The sequence below is a fragment of the Bos mutus genome, chromosome 8 (genome assembly GCF_027580195.1).
Source record: "Bos mutus isolate GX-2022 chromosome 8, NWIPB_WYAK_1.1, whole genome shotgun sequence".
In the NCBI taxonomy this organism is placed as follows: Eukaryota; Metazoa; Chordata; class Mammalia; order Artiodactyla; family Bovidae; genus Bos; species Bos mutus.
Window position 1 is genome coordinate 59,053,720 of NC_091624.1, and position 22,211 is coordinate 59,075,930.

General features: G+C 38.8%; 1 protein-coding gene across 3 annotated transcripts in view; it reads right to left on the minus strand.

The window, feature by feature from the left end:
- Positions 1 to 22,211, minus strand: part of VPS13A (vacuolar protein sorting 13 homolog A) — a 283,496-nt gene that overhangs the window by 256,025 nt on the left and 5,260 nt on the right. For all 3 annotated transcript variants that reach the window (XM_005892982.2, XM_005892984.3, XM_005892985.2), the window contains exon 2: positions 1,255 to 1,298. In XM_005892982.2, the coding sequence (XP_005893044.1) occupies positions 1,255 to 1,298 (44 nt within the window). The remainder of the gene's footprint in view (positions 1 to 1,254; positions 1,299 to 22,211) is intronic.

The following is a 22,211-nucleotide window of genomic DNA, read 5'->3' on the forward strand; positions in this document are numbered from 1 at the left end:
TCTGTCAGGTTGCAAAGAGACACACATGACTGAGCAACTGAGCATATACACACAGAGTGTAAATATAATTTTTAAATACCCTGGGAAACCAAAACCTTCCGTGACTTGCTTTTTTGTGACCATATTCACTTGACTGTAGCGGACTGGAAACGAACCTACGAAATCTCCAAGGTGTGCCTACATAATGTGGCTCAACTGCTTTGGGAACAGTGTGGCGGCGGTTCAATGGCTCAGCCGTGCCCGACCCCTGTGACCCCATGGACTGGAGCCCAGCAGGCTCCTCCGTCCCTGAGCTTCCTGAACAATAGTACTGGAGTGTACTGCCATTTCCTTCTCCAGGGCAGTCTTCCCAACCCAGGAATCAAAACCGGGCCTCCTGCATTGCAGGTGAATTCTTTATGGACTGAGTTAGTGTGGGGGGTCCTAAAAAGGCTAAACGTACAATTACTAAATAATCCATCAATTTCACTCCTAAGTATTTACCCACAGGAATGAAAGCTAGGATTTGAACAGACATGAATACTAATATTCATAGCAGCATTATCCACAAGACACAGAGGCAAAAACAACCCAAGTGTACATCAACAGAAAAGTGACCAAAATGCAGTATATACATACAATACTATTCAGCCTTCATAAAAAGGAGTGATTTCCTGATACCTGCTACAACATGGATGAACCTCAAAGGAATTATGTTAAGTAAACTAGATAAAAAATGACAAACATAGCAGGAGTCCATTTATATGAGGTACTTGGAATAGGCAAATTAAGTGAAGCAGAAGTTAGCAGGGTGAGTGGAGAAAGGGAATGGGGAGTTATGTTATTTCTTACTGGTGACAAAGCCTTCCTTAGTGTAATAAAAATGTTCCAGAAATACATACTGATGATGGCTGCACAACAGTGTTAATTCTACTGTATTCTATGGCAAAAAATATATATATATGATTAAAATGGTACCAGGAAAAAAAAAAAAAACTGAAGATGACTGGAGAGGTAAGTTAAAAATCTAAAATGAAAGCATACGGGAAGAGACAAATTTTAGAAATATTTTTAGTGGGGGAAATTACAGTCAGGTTGTATTTCTATGGAGATTGAAAGTCCATTTTGCAAAATTCACAGTTTTTAAAAATTACTTTAAGAAGTTTTCTTAAACTTAAATAATTTAAGATGACAAATCAGGAAGATGTTCATGTAACCTAAATGTAACCTGTTCATGGAACCTAACATAAGAAAGTGCTTATTGTCAAAACATACCAGGGCATTTTCTTTAATTTCAAGATTCTTCAGGGCCACAGCTCCTAAAAGAAAAAAACAAAATGAATAAAAAACTAAAAGTGAAATATTCAAATAAACTTTAACAAGGTAGGTATACTTCATTCCTAAATGTCCTATCAAGGAAAACAGTTATCAAAATGTAAATAGAAACAGAATCCAACTATAATTGTTGGCTCCCCTTCATTCTTCAACTTAGTCTAAGATTCTACGTTTGAGCAAACATCATTTAAGTTCTGACCTATACAGCGTAGCTCAAGGATAATGGATATATTTTCATCAAAATTATACAAATAATATGAATCTACCAACATAGCATGATGTAAGAAATTACTGGAAAAAATGACTGCTTAAGTATATTTGCAATGAGCAACTGGAAAGATTTTTAATTCAACCATGTGAGATTAATAAGGATTTCTTATTAATTAGAGATACTGAGTGTTGTCCTATCTTGCTCTGTTTTAATTCTGCTACAGAAAATGAATGCCTTCACTTTTAGGCAGTAATTTGAATATGAGTAACTCGATCACAATAAACTGTGGAAAATTCTGAAAGAGATGGGACTACCAGACCACCTGGCCTGCCTCTTGAGAAACCTATATGCAGGTCAGGAAGCAACAGTTAGAACTGGACATGGAACAACAGACTGGTTCCATATAGGAAAAGGAGTATGTCAAGGCTGTATATTGTCACCCTGCTTATTTAACTTCTATGCAGAGTACATCATGAGAAACGCTAGGCTGGAAGAAGCACAAGCTGGAATCAAGATTGCCAGGAGAAATATTAATAACCTCAGATATGCAGATGACACCACCCTTATAGCAGAAAGTGAAGAGGAACTAAAAAGCCTCTCGATGAATGTGAAAAAGTTGGCTTAAAGCTCAACACTGAGAAAACTAAGATCATGGCATCTAGTCCCATCACTTCATGGGAAATAGATGGGGAAACAGTGGAAACAGTGTCAGACTTTATTTTTTGGGGCTCCAAAATCACTGCAAATGATGACTGCAGCCATGAAATTAAAAGACACTTACTCCTTGGAAGGAAAGTTATGACCAACCTAGAAAGCATATTAAAAAGCAGAGACATTACTTTGCCAACAAAGGTCCGCCTAGTCAAGGCTATGGTTTTTCCAGTAGTCATGTATGGACGTGAGAGTTGAACTGTGAAGAAAGCTGAGCGCCGAAGAACTGATGCTTTTAACTGTGGTGTTGGAGAAGACTCTTGAGAGTCCCTTGGACTGCAAGGAGATCCAACCAGTCCATCCTAAAGGAGATCAGTCCTGGATGTTCACTGGAAGGACTGATACTGAAGCTGAAACTCCAATACTTTGGCCACCTCATGCGAAGAGTTGACTCATTGGAAAAGACCCTGATGCTGGGAGGGATTGGGGGCGGGAGGAGAAGGGGACGACAGAGGATGAGATGGCTAGATGGCATCACTGTCTCGATGGACATGAGTTTGGGTGAACTCCGGGAATTGGTGATGGACACGGAGGCCTGGCATGCTGCCGTTCATGGGATCGCAAAGAGTTGGACACGACTGAGCGAAAGAACTGAACTGAACTGTTATCTAGATGTTCACATGATATACGGGGAAAACACCAAGAAGTAACATCAGTGAACATCTAATAGAAGTGACTTGTACAATTAGAAACAAACATTAATATATTGGGGTACTGACCAATATATATTGGGTGAATGACACAGGTATATAGAGTATCATTTACTGTTTTTTCTTTTTTTTTTTAATTATACATTTTTTATTGTGGTATAATACAAACAACAAAATTAACCATCAGCTGTTTTAAAGCATCTGGTTCAGTGGTATGAAATACATTCACATTTTTGTGTGGCCATCACCACTATCCATCCTCATAACTCTTTTTATCTTGTAAAACTGAAACGTTATAAACAATAACTTCCCATTTCTCCTCTAACCCCAGCTCCTGGAAAGCACCATTATATAATGTTCAACAGTATAGCTTAAACTTTCCATTTATGGCTAATTCTTTGAACTGGCAGCTTTGAATTTTTTTTAAATCAATATACTACACAGACATAAGATGAATTAGTACAACCGGAAAAAGTATTATACTGTAAAATGTTATTTTACATTAAAATGTATCTTCTCTAAATAAATAGCTTTAAGTCTATAACGTTATATATCTCTATATACTGGTTAAAAATTAAACTTGATAGAAAAAATATTTCTATCAAATATATTTTAACAAATTTTAAAAGGGCTTCCAGTGCAACAAAATGAAAACTACATGATACTGAAGAAAAATTAAGAGGTAACAACATTTAATTTGTCCAAAGTTAATATCCACATATAAAACTAAATTTAGATATTAGCAGTACCATTTAAAGTACAAGTGATTTTAGATTTGGGGTTTTTCTGATTACGACAAGTTTTGCACAGCAATCTATGCAACTGTTTTAAGTTGCCGATCTCAAATGAATTTTTTAAAAACATGTATTTGCACTCTCCTCCCTTCACTATGACTATTTTTGATACTAAATTTTGTATCTAATTATTTTTTGTATCCCTTCACAATGACTATTTTTCATACTATGTTTTGTATCTAATTATTTTGTGTATCCGCCGTCTATGGGGTTGCACAGAGTCCGACACGACCGAAGTGACTTAGCAGTAGCAGTAACAGCTTATTTTGGGCTTCCCTGGTGGCTCAGTGGTAAAGGCTGCCTGTCAATGCAGGAGACACAGGTTTGGTTCCTGGGGAAGATCCCCTGGAGAAGGAAATGGCAATCCACTCCAGTATTCTTGCCTGGGAAATCCCACAGAGAGAGGAGCTTGGTGGGCTATAGTCCATGGGGTCACAAAAGAGTTGGACAAAACTGATTGATGAAACAACAACAGCTTATTGTGGGTGTCGATAACTTTTCTACTTTCATCTTTAAACCTCCCTACTAGTTTTGTGTGTGTGGATGACTTCCTACCTTTACTGTCTGTTTGCCTTTACCAGTGACCTTTTTGTTTAATAATATTCTTATTTTCAATTACGGTCTTCTTTTTTCACCTAAAGAAGGTTCCTTTAACAACTGTTGTAAAGCTGATTTGGCAGTGCTGAACTCTTTCAGCTTTTGCTTGATTGTAAACTTTTGATCTCTCCATTAAATCTCAAGGAGAGCCTTGCTGGGTACAGTATTCTTGAAGGTAGATTTTATCATTTAATCACCTTGAATATATTGTGCCATTCTCTTCTAGCCTGCAGAGTTTCTCCTAAAAATCAGCGGATAACCTTATAGAGATTCCCTTGTATGTTATATGCGTTTTTTTTCCCTTGTTGCTTTTAGTATTTTCTCATTGTCTTTAATTTTTGTCAATTTGACTAATATATGTCTCTGTGAGTTCCTCCTTGGGTTTATCATGCATGGGACTCTGCACTTCCTTGACTTAAAAGTATTTCCTTTCTCATGTAGGGATGTTTGGGCTTTTATGTTTTGCATAGACTGCTATACACAAAAACATCACTGTGACCACAAACCAAAATCTATAATAGATATACACAAGGAATCCCAAACATAACACAAAAGATACTCGTCAAATCACAGGAGAACAAAGGTGGCGGGGGGCGGGGGAGAAAGGGAGAAAACCTACAACAACAAATACAAAACTGCTAACAAAATGACAGTAAGAACATACGAATCAATAATTAAGTTAAATATAAGTGGACTAAACACTCCAACTGAAAGACACAGAGTGGCTGAATGGATACACAAACAAGACCCACTACACAAGACTCACTTCAGATCTAGAGACACACACACTGAGAGAGAATGAAAAAAGGTATTTCATGTAAACAGAAATCAAAAGAAAGCCTAACTAGGAATATTTATATCACATGAAATACTTTAAAGATTGCTACAAACTAGTACAACCACTATGGAGAACAGTGTGGAGATTCCTTAAAAAACTGGAAATAGAACTCCCATATGACCCAGCAATCCCACTGCTGGGCATACACACCGAGGAAACCAGAAGTGAAAGAGACATGTGTACCCCAATGTTCATCGCAGCACTGTTTATAATAGCCAGGACATGGAAGCAACCTAGATGTCCATCAGCAAACAAATGGATAAGAAAGCTGTGGTACATATACACAATGGAATATTACTCAGCCATTAAAAAGAATGCATTTGAAGCAGTTCTAATGAGGTAGATGAAATTGGAGCCTATAATACAGAGTGAAGTAAGTCAGAAAGAAAAACAACAACATAGTATATTAACGCATATATATGGAATTTAGAAAGATGGTAATGATGACCCTATATGTGAGACAGCAAAAGAGACACAGATGTAAAGAACAGACTTTTGGACTCTGTGGGAGAAGGCGAGGGTGGGATGATTTGAGATAGCATTTAAACATATATATTATTATCATATGTGAAATAGATCGCCAGTCCAGGTTCAATGCATAAGACAGGGTGCTCAGGGCTAGTGCACTGGGATGACCCTGGGGGATGTGATGGGGAGGGAGGTGGGAGGGGGTTCAGGATGGGGAACACATGTACACCCATGGCCGATTCATGTGAATGTATGGCAAAAACCACCACAATAGTATAAAGTAATTAGCCTCCAATTAAAATAAATTTTTAAAAAAGATTGCTACAAAAAATAGAAAAGAACATTACATACTGATCAAAGGATCAAACCAAGAAGATAAAACAACTGTAAATATATGTGTACCCAAGAGAAGAGCAACTAAATACATAAGGCAAATCTTAAAAGATGAAAAAGGAGACATCAACAGTAACACAATAATAGTTGGGATTTTAACAACCTTATGTACATCAATGGACAGATCATCCAGACAGAAAATCAAACTGGAAACCCTGGACTTAAAGGACAGACTATACCACATCTACTTAACTGATATATAGACAGAATTCAATCAAAAAGCGGCAGGATACACATTCTTTTTAAATGCACATAGAACATTCTCCAGAATAGATCACATGTTGGACCACAAAGCAGGCCTCAGTAAATTTAAGAAAACTGAAATCGTATCAAGCATCTCTTCCAACCACAAAGCTATAAGGTGAGAAACTCACTAAAAACAACTGCAAAAAACACAAATACATGGGTTAATCAATATGTTACTAAACAATCAATGGATCACTGAATAAATAAAAGAGGAAATTTTATTTTTTTTATTTTTAAACTTCATATAATTGTATTAGTTTTGCCAAATATCAAAATGAATCCGCCACAGGTATACATGTGTTCCCCATCCTGAACCCTCCTCCCTCCTCCCTCCCCATACCATCCCTCTGGGTCGTCCCAGTGCACTAGCCCCAGGCATCCAGTATCGTGCATCGAACCTGGACTGGCATCTCGTTTCTTACATGATATTTTACGTGTTTCAATGTCATTCTCCCAAATCTTCCCACCCTCTCCCTCTCCCACAGAGTCCATAAGACTGTTCTATACATCAGTGTCTCTTTTGCTGTCTCGTACACTGGGTTATTGTTACCATCTTTCTAAATTCCATATATATGCGTTAGTATACTGTATTGATGTTTTTCCTTCTGGCTTACTTCACTCTGTATAATAGGCTCCAGTTTCATCCACCTCATTAGAACTGATTCAAATGTATTCTTTTTAATGGCTGAGTAATACTCCATTGTGTATATGTACCACAGCTTTCTTATCCATTCATCTGCTGATGGACATCTAGGTTGCTTTCATGTCCTGGCTATTATAAACAGTGCTGCGATGAACATTGGGGTACACGTGTCTCTTTCCCTTCTGGTTTCCTCAGTGTGTATGCCCAGCAGTGGGATTGCTGGATCATAAGGCAGTTCTATTTTCAGTTTTTTAAGGAATCTCCACACTGTTCTCCATAGTGGCTGTACTAGTTTGCATTCCCACCAACAGTGTAAGAGGGTTCCCTTTTCTCCACACCCTCTCCAGCATTTATTATTTGTAGACTTTTGGATCGCAGCCATTCTGACTGGTGTGAGATGGTACCTCATAGTGGTTTTGATTTGCATTTCTCTGATAATGAGTGATGTTGAGCATCTTTTCATGTGTTTGTTAGCCATCTGTATGTCTTCTTTGGAGAGATGTCTATTTAGTTCTTTGGCCCATTTTTTGATTGGGTCATTTATTTTTCTGGAGTTAGGAAAAAAGGAAATTTTAAATATACCTAGAGACAAATGAAAAAACAACAATCCAAAACCTATGGGAAGCAGCAAAAGCAGTCATGAGGGAAGTTTATAGCAATACAAGCTTACCTCAGGAAACAGGAAAAATCTCAATTAAAAAAACCTAACTTTATACCTAAAGCAACTGAGATAAAGAACAAACAAAACTCAAAGTTAGCAGAAGGAAAGAAATCATAAACATCAGAGCAGAAATAAGTGAAATAGAGACCAAGAAAATAGAAAAGAAAAAGTAAACTAAAAGCTGCTACTTTGAAAACACACAAAGTCTCCAAGACTGAACCAGGAAGCAAAAGAAAGCATGAGCAGGCCAATGACAAGTACTATAATTTAACCTGTGATTAAAAACTCCCAATAAACAAAAACTCCAGGACCTGATGGTTTCACAGGCAAATTCTACCAAACACTTAAGAGTTAACACCTATTCTTCTAAAACTACTCCATAAATTTCAGAGGAAGAACACTTCCAAACCCATTCCATGAAGACACCATCATCTTGATACCAAAACCAAAAATACCACAAAAAAGAAAACAAAATAACAGGCTGGTATCACTAATGACCACATATGCTACAATCCTCAATAAAATACTAGTAAACTGACTAAAACAATACATTAAGAGGCTTATACACCATGATCAAGTGGAATTTATCCCAGGGATGCAGGGAATTTTCAATCTCCACACAACAATCAGTGTGATGCAGCACATTAGTAAACTGAAGAATAAAACCCTTATGACTCTCTCAACAGATGCAGAAACAGCTTTTGATAAATTTAACATGTATAAGAAAGATGCTCCAGATAATCTCAACATAACAAAGACCATATATGACAAACCCACAGCTACTATTATACTCAATGCTGAAAAGCTAAAAGCATTTCCTCTAAGATCAAGAACAAGACAAGTATGTCCACTCTTGCCACATTTATTCAATATAGATTTGGAAGTCCTAGCCAGAGCAGGGAAGAAAAAGAAATAAAATGAATCCAAACTGGGAAGGAAAAAGTAAAATTGTCACTGCAGATGACATGGTACTCTACCCAGAAAATCCTTAAGATGCACCAGAAAACTACTGGAGTTCATCAATGAATTCTGTAAATTGTAGAATACAAAATTAACATAGAGAAGTCTGTTGCATTTCTATACACTATAAAAAAAAACAACCAATATATTACTGCATCAAAAAGAATAATGTATCTAGGAATAAATCTAACCAAAGAGGTACAAGACCTGTATTCAGGAAAAAAACAAAAAATAATCATACTACCCAATGCAAAGATAGACTCAGTGTAACCCCTATCAAAATACCAATGGTATTTTTCACAGAACAAGAACAAATAATTTTGCATGGAAACACAGAAGACCCTGAATAGCCCAAACAATCTTGAAAAAGAACAGAGCTGGAGCAATCACCCTCTCTGACTTCAGACTATACTACAAAGCTATCATTATCAAACTCCAGGAGATAGTTAGCAAACTCTGGGAGACACTGAAGGACAGGGAAGCCTGGCATGCTGCAGTCCATTGGGTCGCAAAGAGTTGGACATGACCAAACAACTAAACAACAAAAAAATCATCATCCAAACAGTATAGTACTGGCACAAAAACAGACACATTGATCAATGTAAGAGCAGAGTCCAGAAATACATGCCCATATTTACAGTCAATTAGTCTACAAGAATATACAATGGAGAAAACAGTCTCTTCAGTAAGTGGTGCTGAGAAAACTGGACAGCCACATGTAAAAGAATAAAATTAAAACATTTTATAACACCATATACAAAAATAAATTCAACCTGGATTAAAGACCTAATTGCAGCAGTATTTTTTTGGATCCATCTTCTAGAGCAAAGAAAAAGGCAGAAAACGTGTATTTAAGCTTAAAGCTTTTGTACAGCAAAGAAAATTATCGACAAAACAAAAAGACAAACCTACTGAATAGGAGAAAATATTTCCAAATGATAAGACCAATAAGGAGACAATACCCAATATATATTAACAGCTCATAGACCTAGCAATCCCAATACTGGGCATATATCACAAGGAAACCAGAACTGAAAGAGACGCATGTACAGCAATGTTCACTGCAGCACTATTTACAATAGCTAGGACACGGAGAAGGCAATGGCGACCCACTCCAGTATTCTTGCCTGGAAAATCCCATGGATGGAGGAGCCTGGTAGGCTGCAGTCCATGGGGTCACTAAGAGTCGGACACGACTGAGCGACTTCCCTTTCACTTTTCACTTTCGTGCATTGGAGAAGGAAGTAGCAACCCACTCCAGTGTTCTTGCCTGGAGAATCCCAGGGACAGGGGAGCCTGGTGGGCAACCATCTATGGGGTCGCACAGAGTCGGACACGACTGAAGCGACTTAGCAGCAGCAGCAGGACATGGAAGCAACCTAGATGTCCATCAACAGATGAATGTATGAGGAAGTTGTGGTACATATACACGATGGAATATTACTCAGCTAGTAAAAGGAACTCATTTGAGTCAATTCTAATAAGATGGATGAACCTAGAACCTATTATACAGAAGTGAAGTAAGTCAGAAAAAGACAAATACTGTATATTAACGCATATATACAGAACTTAGATGGTACTGACAATACTACATGCAGGCAAGCAAAGGAGACACAGACATAAAGAACATACTTTTGGACTCAGTGGGAGAAGGAGAGGGTTGGAAGACTTGAGAGAACAGCACTGAAACATGTACATTACCATATGTAAAACAGATGACCAGTGTGAGCTCAGAGACCAATGCATGAAGCACCACCCAATTGGTGCTCTGGGACAACATAAAGGGATGGGGTGGGGAAGGAGCTGGGAGGGGGGTTTAGAATGGGGGGACACTTGTATACCCGTGGCTGATTCATGTTGATGTATGGCAAAAACCATTACAATAGTGTAATTCTCCTCCAACTAAAATAAACTAATTTTTTTTAAAAAAATAGCTGATACAACTCAATATCAAACCCCCCCACTGAGAAATTAAATTCCCTGGGGGTCCAGTGGTTGAGACTCCATGTTTCCACTGTATGGAGGGGACCCAGGCTTGACCTCTGGTCAGGGGACTAAGACCCCACATACCACATAGAGTGGCAAAAAAAAAAAAAACCAAGACTGAAAAATGAGCAAAGGAACTGAATAGGCATTTTCCCAAAGAAGACATGAAGATGGGCAACAGGCATAGGAAAACACACCCAAGATCATTAATCATCAGGGAAATGCAAATCAAAACCACAATAAGATACCACCTCACACCTGTCAGAATGGTTGTCATCAAAAAGAAGACAAGTAACTAATGTTGCTAAGGATGTGGAGAAGAGAGAACCCTGGTACACAGTTGGTGAGAATGTAAAGTGATGCAGCCACTGTGGAAGACACTGTGGAAGTTTCTCAAAATCTAAAAATATAACTACCAGATGACTCAGCAATTCCACTCCTGGGTATATATTCAGAAAAAAAAAAACACTAATTGGAAAATATACATGCACCCCAATGCTCATAGATTGGCATTGGGGTGCATGTATAATGCCCCAGATTATTTACAAGTGCCAAGAAATGGAAGGAACCCAAGTGTCCATCAACAGATGAGTGGATAAAGAAAATGTAATACACACATAAAATGGAATAATAGCCATAAGAAAGAATAAAATATTGCCATTTGCAGCAACACAGACAGACTTGGAAGGCATTATGCTAAGTGAAATAAATCAGAGAAAGTATATTACTTACATGTGGAGTCTAAAAAAATGCAACTAGTGAATAAAACAAATAAGAAGCAAACTCACAAATATACAGAACAACCTAGTGCTTACCAGTGGGGAGAGGGAAGGAGGGAGGAACAATACAGAGATGAAGGGGGAAAAGGTTATTATGCGATTATATGAAATCATATATGTGAAACTTTTGAAAATTGTAAAGCACTAACAGACTTAAAGACTCTTTCCTTCAATGAAAAAATAAATTAGAAATAAAAATAAAATGTGACTATGTGATAATTTCTATTTTGTCCTGTCCATAAATTTACAATACTGAACAAGTTTGAAAATGTACATTTTAAATAAAGTTTAAGTCATTTCACATACTTTTTTAAAAATCAGCAAGCTTAAAGATATGTAAATATTAATAACATAGCTTCCAAATAAACTTCCATAATAAAATAATAAAAACTTCTGAACTGAAATGTAAAGAGAAAGATAAAATTAAAATGATAAAACAATGTCCAAGAACCGTAGGACAATTCTAAAAGCTGTAACCTAGGCATAATAGGAATACCAGAAGGCAAATAAGGAGAGAGGAGCAAATGTATACATTTGGAGCAATAATGGCTAAGAAATTTCTGAAATTAATTATAAAGTCACCAAACCACAGAGCCAGGAAGCTCCAAAAATACCAGGCAGGAAAATAATAAAAAGTTTACCCTTAGGCATATCATAGTCAAACTGCAGAAAACGGTGACTAAAAAATCTTGAATATGATTCAGAAAATCCATTTCATATATATTCAAAGGCAAAGAAAATGGGGTACCAGAAAGATTCCTGCATTCCCATGTTTACTGCACATTATTGACAATAGCCAAAATATGGAAACCAGTTAGTGTCATCAAGATGAATAGATAAAGATGTGGTTTATATATAAAGGGAATATTAAGCCATGAAAAAGAAAGCCTGTCATTTGGAACAACATAGATGGACCCCCTTTAAGGGGTTTATGGTGACGTAAGACAGATGAGGAAAGATAAACACTGTATGATATAATTTATTTAAAGAATCTAAAAGAGTCAAACTTAAAGAAACAGTAAAACAGTGGTGACCAGGGATTAGAAAGTGGCAGAATTGGGGAAATGTTAAAAAACACAAACTAGCAACTAGGAGATAATTTAAGTTCTGGAGATCTAATGCAGAGCAGAGTGACTACAGTCAAAAATACTGTATTATATACTTCAACACTGTTGAGAGACTAAATCTTAAGCATTCCGACCACACACACACACAAATGATGTGTATGTGATATGATGGAGGTGTTAGCTAAAGCTATGGTGGTAATCACACTGCAATACACAAAGTATCAAGCCAACACGTTGTACACCTGAAACTTACACAACGTTGTATATAAATTCCACCAACTGTAAGTCTTGAAAGAAAGTAGAAAACACACACACACTCCAATAGAGGTATAAGAATAACTGGATTGAAAACTCACTAGAGAAAATCCAAAGCAATCTTCAACAGGCAAAAAAAAAAATTAGAAAACCTGAAGACAGGTCATTTGAAAATACTAGGAACAAAAAAGAAAACAATGAAGAAAAGGGAAGAGAGGCTAAGGAACTTATGGTACATCATTAAGTGGGTCAATACGTACACAATGGGAGCCCAGGAGAAGAGATACAGCACATTAATCATGGACTCCACGAGGAAGAAAGATAAATATAGAGTTATTTGAACAATAATAGCTAGAAATTTGAGGAAACACACGAATATACAAATTTTAAGAATCCCAAGCAAGAAACAGAATAATGAAAGAGAGACTATTAAAGGCAACAAGAGAAAAGCAACTTCACATGTACAAAGGATCCTCAATAAGATTATCATGGGTTTCTCAGCAGAAACAGTGCAACCAAAGTAACAAGGTAATGATATATTTAAAGTACTGAATTAAAATTGAAAAACTGTCAACCAAACATTATACCCAGCAAAAATGAGGGTAAAATTAAGATACTAATGTCAGATAAAAATTGAGGGAGTTCATTTCCAAGACAGCTGCCTTACAAGAAATTTTAAAGTCCTATAAGTAAAAAAAAAAAAAAAAAAAAGAACACTAGGTGCTAACTTGAACTTACACAGAAATATAAAGTTCTCCAGTAAAGGCAGATAAATAGGCAAATATAAAAACCAGTATGACAGTGGTCCTCTTCTCCTTTGCCTTTCCCTTCTCTTCTCTTCACAGCTGTTTGTAAGGCCTCCTCAGACAACTATTTTGCATTTTTACAAAGGAGAAAAGGAAAGATATACCCATTGAATGCAGAGTTCCAAAGAATAGCAAGGAGAGATAAGAAAGCCTTCTTCCGTGATCAATGCAACGAAACAGAAGAAAATAATAGAATGGGAAAGACTAGGGATCTCTTCAAGAAAATTAAAGACCTACGGAACATTTCATGCAAAGATGGGCTCGATAAAAGACAGAAATGGCATGGACCTAACAGAAGCAGAAGATATTAAGAAGAGGTGGCAAGAAGACACAGAAGAACTATGCAAAAAAGATCTTTACAACCCACATAATCATGATGGTGTGATCACTCACCTAGAGCCAGACATCCTGGAATGTGAAGTCAAGTGGGCCTTACGAAACATCACTATGAACAAAGCTAGTGGAGGTAGGTGATGGAATTCCAGTTGAGCTATTTCAAATTCTAAATGATGATGCTGTGAAAGTGCTGCACTCAATATGCCAGCAAATTTGGAAAACTCAGCAGTGGCCACAGGATTGTGAAAGGTCAGTTTTCATTCCAATCCCAAAAAAAGGCAATGCCAAAGAATGCTCAAACTACTGCACAACTGCACTCATCTCACACGCTAGTAAGGTAATGCTCAAAATTCTCCAAGCCAGGCTTCAACAGTACGTAAACCATGAACTTCCAGATGTTCAAGCTGGATTTAGAAAAGGCAGAAGAACCAGAGATCAAATTGTCAACACCCACTGGATTATCAAAAAATCAAGAGAGTTCCAGAAAAATATCTACTTCTGCTTTAGTGACTACGCCAAAGTCTTTGTGTGGATCACAACAAACTGTGGAAAATTCTCAAAGAGGTGGGAAAACCAGACCACCTGACCTGCCTCCTGAGAAATCTGTGTGCAGGTCAGAAAGCAACAGTTAGAACTGGACATGGAATACAGACTGGTTCCAAATTGGGAAAGGAGTATGTCAAGGCTGTATATTGTCACCCTGCTTATTTAACTTATATACAGACTACATCATGAGAAATGCTAGACGGGATGAAACATAAGCTGGAGTCAAGATTGCTGGGAGAAATATCAATAACCTCAGATATGCAGATGACACCACACCTATGGGAGAAAAGGGAAGAAGAACTAAAGAGCCTCTTGAAAAAGTGAAAGAGGAGAGTGAAAAAGTTGGCTTAAAGCTCAACATTCAGAAAACGAAGATCATGGCATCTGGTCCCATCACTTCATAGCAAATAGATGGGGAAACACTAGAAACAGTGACAGGCTTTATTTTGGGGGGCTCCAAAATCACTACAGATGGTGACTGCAGCCATGAAATTAAAAGATGCTTGCTCCGTGGAAGAAAAGTTATGACCAACCTAGACAGCTTATTAAAAAGCAGAGACATTACTTTGCCAACAAAGCTATGGTTTTTCCAGTAGTCATGTGTGGATGTGAGAGCTGGACTATAAAGAAAGCTGAGCACCTAAGAACTGAATCCTTTGAACTGTGATGGTGGAGAAGACTCTTAAGAGTCCCTGGACACAAGGATATCCAACCAATCCATCCCAAAGGAAATCAGTCCTGAATATTCATTCATTGGAAGAACTGATGCTGAAGCTGAAACTCCAATACTTTGGCCAAGTGATGCAAAAAACTGACTCATTTGACTCTGATGCTGGGAAAGATTGAAGGCAGGAGGAGAAATGGACTGGAATGGGTGAATTTAACTCAGATGACCATTATATCTACTACTGTGGGCAAGAATCCCTTAGAAGAAATGTAGTAGCCACCATAGTCAACAAAAGAGTCCAAAATGCAGTACTTGAAAGCAATCTCAAAAACGACAGAATGATCTCTGTTCGTGTTTCCAAGGCAAGTCATTCAATATCACAGTAATCCAAGTCTATGCCACAACCAGTAATGCTGAAGAAGCTGAACTTGAATGGCTCAATAAAGACCTACAAGACCTTCTAGAACTAACACCCAAAAAAGATGTCCTTTTTCATTATAGGGGACTGGAATGCAAAAGTAGGAAGTCAAAGTCAGTCACTTTGCCTGAAGTAACAGGCAAATTTGGCCTTGTGCTAACAGAGTTTTGCCAAAAGAATGCACTGGTCATAGCAAATACCCTCTTCCAACAACACAAGAGAAGACTCTACACATGGACATCACCAGATGGTCAATACCAAAATCAGATTGATTATATTCTTTGCAGCCAAAGATGGAGAAGCTCTATACAGTCAGCAAAAACAAGACCCAGAGCTGACTGTGGCTCAGATCATGAACTCCTTATTGACAAATTCAGACCTAAATTGAAGAAAATACAAGAAACCACTAGACCATTCAGGTATGACCTAAACCACATCCCTTAAGATAATACAGTGCAAGTGAGAAATAGATTGAAGGGATTAGATCTGATAGAGTGCCTGAAGAACTATGGACGGAGGTTCGTGACATTGTACAGGAGGCAGGGATCAAGACCATTCTCAAGAAAAAGAAATGCAAAAAGGCAAAATGGTTGTCTGAGGAGGCCTTACAAAAGAGCTTTGAAAAGAAGAGATGTGAAAGGCAAACGAGAAAAGGAAAGATACATGAGGAGTGGAATACAACTGACTCTTGAACAACAGAGCTTTGCATTTTGTGGGTACACTTGTATATGGATTTTTTCCAATAAATACATACTTCAGAATTATAGGTGAATCTGAGGATGTGAACCACAGCTATGGAAGGCCAACTGTAAAGTTATATGCAGGTTTTCAACTGTGTAGGGGTTTGAAGCCCTAACTCCTTGTTGCTCAAGGGTCAATTGTAACTAAAATAAAAAATGAAGGAGGGGATAATATTACCAATTTCACAAAAATAAAAAGGACTATAAGAATACTATGAACAGCTATGTGTCTACAAATTTGATAGCCTAGATAAAATGGATAAATTCCTAGAAACATGCACACTACCACTAATGAATCAAGAAGAAATGCACAGATTTGTAATGAGATTTCATCAGTAATCAAAAAAAATCCCAACAACAATGACAACAGTAAAAGCTTGGAAAAGAAGAGTTTCACTGGCGAATTCTACCAAACATTTAAAAGAGACCACCAATCCTCCTCAAATTCTTCCAAAAAATGAGAAGGAAACACTTCCAAATTGCATATAGGTCTCCATTAATCTGATACCAAAGCCAAGGATACCACAAGAAAACTACAGATCAGTATCCCTCATGAATACTGAGGCAAATATCCTCAACAAAATACTAGCAACCAAAATTGAATGGTACACTAAAAGAATTATCACTATTATTCAATGTAATATTCTAGGAATGGAAAGATAGTTCAACATACAAATTCAATCAGGGTAATACACCTCATTAACAGAATGAATTAACACAGGATCCCTTCAACTGATGAAGAAAATGCATTCAAAAAACTTCAACATTCTTTGATATTAAAAACATTCAAAAAATTAGGAATAAAAGAGGATCCCCATGCCCGAAGGGCGGCGGCCAAGAGGAGTTACCCCACGTCCGAGGTCAGGGGCAGCAGTCGAGAGTGCCAGACTGCGACGACGCAGGAACGGCCGAGAGGAGCTACCCCACGTCCGAGGTCGGGGGGGCAGCCGAGAGGAGATACCCAGCATCCGAGGTCAGGGGCGGCGACGAGAGGAGTTACCCCGCGTCAGAGGCCAGGGGCGGCGGGCGGGAGGAGCTACCCCATGCCCCGACGCCCGAGGCCAGGGGCAGCGGCCGGGAGGAGCAACCCCACGCCAGAGGCCAGGGGCGGTGTCCGGGAGGACCAACCCCACGCCCTGGCTGTGCGGGCACCGGAGGGCCTAGAGGAGCTATCCCACGTTGAAGGTCAGGAAGGACGGCAGTGAGGAGATACCCCTCGTCCAAGGTAAGGAGCATTGGCTGAGCTTTGCTGGAGCAGCCGTGAAGAGATATACCCCACGCCCAAGGAAAGAGAAACCCAAGTAAGACGGTAGGTGTTGCAAGAGGGCATCAGAGGGCAGAAACAGTGAAACCATACTCACAGAAACTAGTCAATCTAATCACACTAGGACCACAGCCTTGTCTAACTCAACGAAACTAAGCCATGCCCGTGGGGCAACCAAAGATGGGTGGGTCATGGTGGAGAGATCTGACAAAATGTGGTCCACTGGAGAAGGGAATGGCAAACACTTCAGTATTCTTGCCTTGAGAACCCCATGAACAGTATGAAAAGGCAAAATGATAGGATACTGAAAGAGGAACTCCCCAGGTCAGTAGGGGCCCAATATGCTACTGGAGAACAGTGGAGAAATAACTCCAGAAAGAATGAAGGGATGGAGCCAAAGCAAAAACAATACCCAGCTGTGGATGGGACTGGTGATAGAAGCAAGGTCTGATGCTGTAAAGAGCAATATTGCATAGGAACCTGGAATGTCAGGTCCATGAATCAAGGCAAATTGGAAGTGGTCAAACAAGAGATGGCAAGAGTGAATGTCGACATTCTAGGAATCAGCGAACTGAAATGGACTGGAATGGGTGAATTTAACTCAGATGACCATTATATCTACTACTGCGGGCAGGAATCCCTCAGAAGAAATGGACTAGCCATTATGGTCAACAAAAGAGTTCGAAATGCAGTAGTTGGACGCAATCTCAAAAACGACAGAATGATCTCTGTTCGTTTCCAAGGCAAACCATTCAATATCACAGTAATCCAAGTCTATGCCCCAACCAGTAACGCTGAAAAAGCTGAAGTTGAACGGTTCTATGAAGACCTACAAGACCTTTTAGAACTAACACCTAAAAAAGATGTCCTTTTCATTATAGGGGGCTGGAATGCAAAAGTAGGAAGTCAAGAAACACCTGGAGTAACAGGCAAATTTGGCCTTGGAGTACAGAATGAAGCAGGGCAAAGACTAATAGAGTTTTGCCAAGAAAATGCACTGGTCATAACAAACACCCTCTTCCAACAACACAAGAGAAGACTCTACACATGGACATCACCAGATGGTCAACACCAAAATCAGACTGATTATATTCTTTGCAGCCAAAGATGGAGAAGCTCTATACAGTCAACAAAAACAAGACCAGGAGCTGACTGTGGCTCAGATCATGAACTCCTTATTGCCAAATTCAGACTTAAATTGAAGAAAGTAGGGAAAACCACTAGACCATTCAGGTATGACCTAAATCAAATCCCTTATGATTATACAATGGAAGTGAGAAATAGATTTAAGGGCCTAGATCTGATAGATAGAGTGCCTGATGAGCTATGGAATGAGGTTCATGACATTGTACAGGAGACAGGGATCAAGACCATCCCCATGGAAAAGAAATGCAAAAAAGCAAAATGGCTGTCTGGGGAGGCCTTACAAATAGCTGTGAAAAGAAGAGAAGTGAAAAGTAAAGGAGAAAAGGAACAATATAAGCATCTGAATGCAGAGTTCCAAAGAATATCAAGAAGAGATAAGAAAGCCTTCCTCAGCGATCAATGCAAAGAAATAGAGGAAAACAACAGAATGGGAAAGACTAGAGATCTCTTCAAGAAAATCAGATACACCAAAGGTACATTTCATTCAAAGATGGGCTCGATAAAGGACAGAAGGGTATGGACCTAAGAGAAGATATTAAGAAGAGATGGCAAGAATACACAGAAGAACTGTACAAAAAAGATCTTCACGACCCAGATAATCACGATGCTGTGATCACTAACCTAGAGCCAGATATCCTGCAATGTGAAGTCAAGTGGGCCTTAGAAAGCATCACTACGAACAAAGCTAGTGGAGCTGACAGAATTCCAGTTGAGCTATTTCAAATCCTGGAAGATGATGCTGTGAAAGTGCTGCACTCAATATGCCAGCAAATTTGGAAAACTCGGCAGTGGCCACAGGACTGGAAAAGGTCAGTTTTCATTCCAATCCCAAAGAAAGGCAATGCCAAAGAATGCTCAAACTACCGCACAATTGCACTCATCTCACACACTAGTAAGGTAATGCTTAAAATTCTCCAAGCCAGGCTTCAGCAATATGTGAACCGTGAACTTCCTGATGTTCAAGCTCGTTTTAGAAAAGGCAGAGGAACCAGAGCTCATATTGCCAACATCCGCTGGATCATGGAAAAAGCAAGAGAGTTCCAGAAAAACATCTATTTCTGCTTTACTGACTATGCCAAAGCCTTTGACTGTGTGGATCACAATAAACTGTGGAATATTCTGAAAGAGATGGGAATACCAGACCTGATCTGCCTCTTGAGAAATCTGTATGCAGGTCAGGAAGCAACAGTTAGAACCGGACATGGAACAACAGACTGGTTCCAAATAGGAAACGGAGTATGTCAAGGCTGTATATTGTCACCCTGCTTATTTAACTTCTATGCAGAGTACATCATGAGAAACGCTGGACTGGAAGAAACACAAGCTGGAATCAAGATTGCCGGGAGAAATATCAATAACCTCACATATGCAGATGACACCACCCTTACGGCAGAAAGTGCAGAGGAACTAAAAAGCCTCTTGATGAAGGTGAAAGTGAGAGTGAAAAAGTTGGCTTAAAGCTCAACATTCAGAAAACGAAGATCATGGCATCCGGTCCCACCACTTCATGGGAAATAGATGGGGAAACAGTGGAAACAGTGTCAGACTTTATTTTTCTGGGCTCCAAAATCACTACAGATGGTGACTGCAGCCATGAAATTAAAAGACGCTTACTCCTTGGAAGGAAAGTTATGACCAACCTAGATAGCATATTCAAAAGCAGAGACATTACTTTGCCAACAAAGGTTCATCTAGTCAAGGCTATGGTTTTTCCTGTGGTCATGTATGGATGTGAGAGTTGGACTGTGAAGAAGGCTGAGCGCTGAAGAATTGATGCTTTTGAACTGTGATGTTTGAGAAGACTCTTGAGAGTCCCTTGGACTGCAAGGAGATCCAACCAGTCCATTCTGAAAGAGATCAGCCCTGGGATCTCTTTGGAAGGAATGATGCTAAAGCTGAAACTCCAGTACTTTGGCCACCTCATGCGAAGAGTTGACTCATTGGAAAAGACCCTGATACTGGGAGGGATTGGGGGCAAGAGGAGAAGGGGACGACAGAGGATGAGATGGCTGGATGGCATCACTGACTCAATGGACGTGAGTCTGAGTGAACTCCGGGAGTTGGTGATGGACAGGGAGGCCTGGCGTGCTGTGATTCACGGGGTCGCAAAGAGTCGGACACGACTGAAGTGACTTAGCAGCAACAGCAGCTGGATACACAATCAAAATACAAAAAGCAGTTGTTACTATACACTTAACAATCCAAGATAGAAACTACGAAAACAATTACATTTACAATTGTTTTCGTTAGTTGCTAAGTCTTGCCCAACTCTTTTGCAACCCCATGGACTGCAGCCTACTAGGTTCTCTGTCCATGGGATTTCCCAGGCAAGAATACTGGAGTGGTTTGCCATTTCCTTCCCTAGGGGAACCTCCACACCCAGGGGTCGAACCGACATCTTATTACAGGCAGAATTTTTACCACTGAGCCACCAAGGAAGCCATTTACAACAGTATCAAAAATACATAGGAAAAAACAATGGGGAGAGAGAAGAGAAGAATGATTTATATCCCAAAACCTGTAAGACACTGTTGAAATAAAGAAAACACATATATAAATGGAAAAACATTCCATTTTCACAATATTGTTAAGATATCAATATTACCCAAAGCAACCTACAGATCCAATGTAATCCACATTAAATCCCAATTCTTTTCAGAAACAGAGAGATTCATTTTTAAATTCATATGACATCTCAAAGGACCCACAGTCAAAACAACCTTCAAAGGAACGTTGGCAATCTCACATTTCCTAATTTTGAAAGTGATGCAAATGATGTAACTGACAAGGGGTTATTGTCCAAAATATGCAAACAGTTCACATCAAAAAACAAACAATCTAATCAAAAAATGAGTGGAAGACCTGAATAAATATTTTTCCAAAGACAACATACAGAAGGCTAAATAGGCATGTGAAAAGATTCTCAGTATTGATAATTATACAGAAATGGAAATCAAAACCACAATGAGGTATCACTTCACACCTGTCGGAATACCTATCATCACAAAGTCTACAATAACTGATGTTAGAGAGCATACAGAGAAATGGCAACCCTTGTTGGTGGGAATGTAAATTGGTACAGCCACAGTGGAAAGCAGTAAGGAGGTCCCTTTAGAAAGTAAAAATAAAACTAGAATATGGTCCAGCAATTCCACTGCTGGGTACACATCCAGAAAAAAAGAAAACTAATTGAAAAAGACAGAGGCAGCCCAGTGTTTAGAGCAGCACTACTTACAACAGCCAAGACATGGAAACAACTCAACTGTCCAGCAATAGATGACTGAGTTAAAAAGATGTCTCACATACATACACGCACACACAAAATAAAATAGTACTGAGTCATAAAAATGAAATATAGCCATGTACAGCAATGAAGATGAACCTAGAGAATATCATGTTTAGTGAAAAAAGTCAGAGAAGGCAAATATTATATGATGTCAACTATACATGGAATATAAATAAGTGTATATACAAAACAGAAAGATTCACAGAAATAGAAAATAAACTTGTCGTTACAAAAGGAGAGAGGGAAAGAAGGAAGAACAAACTAGGGATATGTGATGAAGATATACAAACTGCTCCCGGACTGGATGAAGCACAAGATGGAATCAAGATTCCATTCCATTCCATTTCTGGGAGAAATGTCAATAACGTCAGATATGCAGATAACACACCTCTATGACAGAAAGCAAAGAGGAACTAAAGAGCCTCTTGA